Raw genomic sequence first — 6,002 nt, forward strand, 5'->3', positions numbered from 1 at the left:
GTTTTCACATTTGGTGTAAAGAAAAAAATGAGTTAACGTAACAAGAAGGAGCACAGAGCTCCTTATCACCTCTTACTGCGCAGTATCACAAGTGCCTCTGATGCAGCTCTTTATTGTGTGGTTTTTAACACCTTCCTGTATGTGCCCTTTGGGGGTGGGGGGTGGGGTATGGGTGGGGGGGTGAAGGGGGACAAATTTTACCCAAACTTTTGTGAAGTGTTAAAAGGCCTTTGAAGGGCTATAGACGCCTTTTAATCAGCAGAAGCTAATCACCCATATGGTTGACAAAGGTCTGGTTGACTCATGCTCTTTTGTTATCACCATGAGAGCTGTTGTTAGTGCCTGTTTGTGTGTATGTGTGAGGAGGGAGGGGAGATCATTCAATGTGTTTTTTTCCTCCAAGTTATTTATTTTTCTGACTTCCTAGGCTCCTGTTTAGAAACTATGTTTTAAAACTAAGGGTCAATTAAGTGCAATTGAGTGTTACAATACAGATGGTCCTGATTATAGACGCAGGTTTTTTTTTGCTCTAACACAGAGCCACAGACGTGTTCTATATGTAATTAACATTGTGGGTGTCTAAAACACAACACTAATCAAATGACACTTGTCTGGCTTTGTGGGTTCTCTTCAATGCATCACATTGAAATTCCTCCTCCACAATTTGAACAAATGACAGTGTCTACACCTACTCAAGAGAAAGAGAGATTTCTGCTCTACTTTTATTATGCAGATAATTTAAAGCCAATTAAATGACAATTTATATTTACACCAATATACACGATCCATTATAATGTTTTCTCCAGTTTCCTATTCTACCTTTCCTCTTGCACTTAAGTATAGTTTTACTCACTTGTACATACTTCTATTTTATGCAGGATTACCACTACATTTCAAAGGAAAATATTGTACTTCTAATTGCCCTAAAGTTATCCGACAGCTGGAAAACATATGATAATATTAGAAAATATGATGCATTGTTAAAAGGCCAAGCAAATACTGATTCTTCTACCTAAATCTCAGTACCCCTCTCACCTCTACCTCTATAAATTCTGTTATGAACAGAGCAAAAGTAAAGCAAAACTATGGTACATTTAGAGTAGCTACAGAACTCATAATTGCAACAATTACCACCAATTACAGTTTACAGGTTTTTCTTCATGCATTTTTAACTCTTTTCATCCAATCTTTCTGCGTAATTTCCTCTAACTGGGTGACTGACTCGCCCAATCAGTCCTTCAAGCTTTCAACAGACAGATTTCAGCTTCCTCTGATGACATGTAGTCCTATTAAATACAGCCGTCTGATTAGTTAATTAATTGACATGTGCAGATTTATTCAAGTAACACTGTTATCAGCCCGATTAAAGCTCCACAATCAGTTTATCTAATCAACCATTTGCACACAAAAACAAAGAACAGCCAGTTTGCCACAGAGCCAGACGTTTTCCTTTTGGTGGACCACTAGAAGGCCATTGGTCGATGGGGCAGGCTATTTGCATATACCGGGGCTTAAAGTCCCCTAGCAAAGTCAGAGTTGAACATAGTCCTGATTCGACCTGACATAGCACAAGTGTTTGCAACATTTATGACTTTTCTGGGCAGTGTTTTGTAGCCCCTCAACATGGGATTTTGCAAGATTGCAGGAGTTGGACCGTGCATGGTGCTTGCTTTATTTTTATGCACTGCTCAGTGTACAACCACAAAGTATTTAACCTATGAAGAGGATGCACCCGGAACGGAGATAGGCAATTTGTCCCAAGATTTGAAGATTGATCCAGCCGATGACCCCGACACGTCGTTCCGCTTCATGCAAGAAAACAATTCCTCTGTGATTCAAATGAGGGAGGTTGACGGACTTTTGAGTGTTGCGGAGATTATTGATCGGGAGCAGCTCTGCCCCAGGTCTCCACGTTGCTTCATCGCCTTCGACATCGTGGCCTTATCCAGAGAAAAGTTTCAGCTCATCCACGTTGAGATCGAGGTTAAAGACATCAACGACCACTCTCCTCACTTTCCGCACAACGAGACAAATCTGGAGATAGTCGAAAATGTTCCACTGGACTCGAGGTTTCCGCTTCAGATCGCTCTCGACCAGGATGTGGGTGAAAACTACATTCAGAGCTACAATACTTCTCCCTCCAGTCATTTTGCCATTGAAGTGCGCGATAGAGAGGATGGAGTGAAGTTTGCTGAACTGGTGCTGGTGAGGGAGCTCGACAGGGAGGTGGAGGACTCCTACACAATAGAAGTCACTGCGTCTGACGGAGGAGTGCCTGCAAAGTCCGGATCAATGACTGTAAACATCAAAGTACTGGACTTCAATGACAACAGCCCGACATTTGAACACAGTTCTCTGAAAGTTGAGCTGAATGAAGACTCTCCGGTAGGTCACCGAGTGCTCAGAGTGCACGCGTTTGACCCCGACGACGGCATTAACGGCGAGGTGATGTATGCGTTCGCTGACGGCGTATCACCAGAAGCTGCGCGCCTTTTCCACGTCGACCCTTACTCCGGTGACGTGACCTTGAAGGCGCTGGTTGATTTTGAGAAGAGGAGGTCGTACGAGCTGAACATCAAAGCCTCTGATCTGGGCGCGAACTCTCTCCAGTCCAGTTGCAAAGTTGTGATAGACATCGTGGACGTGAATGACAATGCGCCTGAAATCAGCATCAAACCGATGACCTCCAGCAGTGATGGAGTCGCCTACATCACAGAGGCTGCAGCTGCGGAGAGTTTCGTGGCTCTGATCAGCACTTCGGACAGAGACTCTGGCTCCAACGGGTACGTGCGCATCAGCCTGCTCGGGTACGAGCATTTCAGCCTCCAGCAGGCGTATGGGGACACTTTCATGATTGTGACTACCACTACTTTAGACAGAGAGAAGATCCCAGAGTATAACTTGACTGTGGTTGCAGAAGACCTTGGAAGCCCACCTTTTAAAACAGTCAGACAGTACACTATCCGTGTAACAGATGAGAATGACAACCCCCCTCTCTTCAGTAAGTCACTTTATGAAGTTTCAGTCCTGGAAAATAATATTCCAGGTTCGTATGTCACCACTGTTGTTGCCCGAGATCCTGATGTGGGAAAGAATGCCAAAGTCTCCTACAAACTCATAGATTCAGAGGTGTCAGGAGGATCCCCAGTGTCCACTTATGTTTCTGTAGATTCACACTCAGGATCTTTGTATACTTTAAGGTCTTTTGATTATGAGACTCTTCAGCAGATTGAGCTGACCATCCAAGCAGAAGACAGAGGTTCTCCCTCTCTTTCAAGCACATCAACAATCAGGATTAGGGTTGTGGATCAGAATGACAACTATCCATACTTCACCTTTCCTGTCCTCCTGAATGACACTGCTGATATTCCTCTGCCTTTTAATGCACCTGCTGGCTATTTGGCCCTTCGCGTATCAGCTGAAGACGAGGACGAGGGAATGAATGGCGAGCTGTCCTACCAAATTGTACAAGGTGACCCAAAGCTTTTTACAATGAACAAAGACACCGGAGAGATTGCTTTAAAACAATGGCTGACAGCTGAAATTGGAGACATGCTGGAAATTAAAATCGCAGTGAGTGACAATGGCAGGTCCCCGCTCTCTAGCAGTGCCACTATTAGGTTTGTTGTCTCAGACACAGAACCCTCCGAAGACCAAGTCGTTATTGTGTTGCGGTCAAGTGATGAAGAAGGCTCCAGCTTGGATGGCTCACTAATTATCATTATTATGCTCAGCGGGGGTTGTGCATTGTTGCTGATTGCAATAGTGGTTGTTGTTGTCACATGCAAACTCAGCCGTGGGGGGAGAAGACGTGGCACCAAGAGAGAAGTGTGTCACAGCCTGTTCGACAGCAGGCCCCTGCCCATGCTGGGCTCTGCAGAACCAAATATATACACAGGTCAGCGAGGGTTCTTCCATGAAAGGACCTCTTCATCTCTGGATGATTCCTGCCTGTATGAGGAGAGGAGTGGGGACTCAGAAACAAAGGTGAGTCAACTACATGGAATAATCTTTCATCTTTTATTTTCATATGCATATGATGTTCCCAAGTGCTGCCTTGATCTTTGTGCCAGAAATGGAAACTAAGCTCTCTGCTGTCATTTTGTTTGTTCTCTTAGATGTTTCTGCCCTCCAAGCATTTCCAACCAGCATCAGTGTGGCAAGGTGACAAATACTGCTTGCAAGTGAGGTAAGACAACTAAATGTAATTTCTTTTCTCAGATAGGATATGTTTTATTCACAGTCAAATCTCACTTAAGAGAGAGGGTACTTAACATGCACCACGCATACATTTTGTCGCTGATGGCAGTCTTGTGGAATGAGGTTAGATGGGTGGCAAAGAGACAGGCCTTGTATGTAGGGAAAAAAACATCAATAATCAAGCTAATGTGGTGCAGTGGTGGCTCATACTGTATCTGTTGATTGTATTTGCAGTGGCATTGGCAACACCGACCAGCTGAGCGTGAAGGACAGTGGCAAAGGGGACAGCGACTTTAATGACAGTGACTCTGATATCAGTGGCGATGTAGGCAAGAAGAACTTCAGTACTTTCCTACCCCGGCTAAAAAGTGAGTTATCTACTCTTGAGTTTTAAAGTTTTGACATCACACGCAGCAGAATAAAACATAAATATTAACCAGAATGACATCAGTGATGAATGGTGGTAATGTAATATCTGCATCAACAATTTCCCATCCTTATTTTCATCTATTTCATTTTTTATCTCAGGTTCTTCCAGCACTGCTAACAGCTTATCTGGGGATTGCCAAGGCACCTACTGTGCAATACCGTCACAGAGCCTCAGGCCCCCCCGAGACAACGCATACACAATAGGCTTCTCCCCAGTGCCAGTCTTCAACAATCCCCATGTCTATCCCCATTCTTGGAAGGACTCCGGTTATGGCACAAATCGACCAAAATCAAGGAGTAGCATGCAGACCTTCTCTAGGACTGGGACCCTCCCTTCCTACTTTCCTCAACAACAGCATGACACTGGTGTTGGAGGCGCTGAAATCCACAAGCACAGTCCAAATATTGTAACTGTGGCTACAGCATTAGAAGTTGCCACTATCTTTTAAAAAAAGTGTTAATAAGCTGATTAAGATGTTCCCAGAAGATGTAAATATTTGTAAAACTAGTTCTTGACAGGTGTACACATATATACTGTATATCTATTTTATTATTATTATTATTTTTGTTGAACAGAGTATTTTTATTCATGTTACACTTTTTGTGTTCCAGTGTATGCTATGATGCACACTGGTGTCTCTTTTCCAATAAAAGCATGATTGAAATAATGAAAAAATGTCACTTACTCCACATTTTTTGAAATATTCACATGTGATGATACGACTAATATAATGAAATGAGACATGGAATCATTTTAATTGAAAGATATAACATTTTGAAGATGAAATATTATTCCCTTGCCATAAGAAATCCCAGTAGGAATTTGTAAGTATGTAGAAGTCTTCACCCAGTTTAAGTCTACATGATCAAGACTCCAGTCAGTGATGATCAGATGTAAAATCTCAAGCTGCACCATTACCTGGGAGACTGGCTTTGAAGACTCCTAGGTTTGCTCAGTTGAGTTTCCTGCATGCAAATGAGAGAGTAGAGCTGGTACTCAAGTGGAAAATAAAATATAAACCATTATTTCTACAAAATCATGATGGGTGCTGTCACACCTGCTTCAGGTCTTCTGCATAATTTACATCACTGTACACAACATAATACAACACACTCACGTTGCTTAACAAATGCCTGATTGTCATTTGTTGCTATTAGGGGTGAACGTTAAGCTTTTGTATGTACAGTTATCTGTCTTAGCTCAGAAAAATAGGACAAAATATACACAAGGTGAAATACAGTTTTCTCATGTAACTCTTCCCTTTAATACTCTGATTTTGATAAGAAACTTGCTTCCCTAGCTGTACTGTCATATCTGCAGAACTGGTCACTATTATTAAGTTTAATTCAACCATGAATATGTAGGGCAGGAG

General features: G+C 42.7%; 1 protein-coding gene across 1 annotated transcript; it reads left to right on the top strand.

Annotated features, from left to right (window-relative positions):
* The first annotated feature begins 222 nt into the window (after window positions 1-222).
* pcdh8 (protocadherin 8) lies at window positions 223-5,277 on the top strand. The gene is made up of 4 exons (XM_018703113.1): window positions 223-3,987; window positions 4,119-4,189; window positions 4,435-4,568; window positions 4,729-5,277. Exons 1-4 carry the CDS (start codon window positions 1,624-1,626, stop codon window positions 5,076-5,078), a joined length of 2,919 nt encoding a protein of 972 aa, XP_018558629.1. The 5' UTR covers window positions 223-1,623; the 3' UTR covers window positions 5,079-5,277.
* The last annotated feature ends 725 nt before the right edge of the window (window positions 5,278-6,002 follow it).

The sequence above is a fragment of the Lates calcarifer genome, linkage group LG1, assembly GCF_001640805.2.
Source record: "Lates calcarifer isolate ASB-BC8 linkage group LG1, TLL_Latcal_v3, whole genome shotgun sequence".
NCBI classification, from domain to species: Eukaryota; Metazoa; Chordata; class Actinopteri; family Centropomidae; genus Lates; species Lates calcarifer.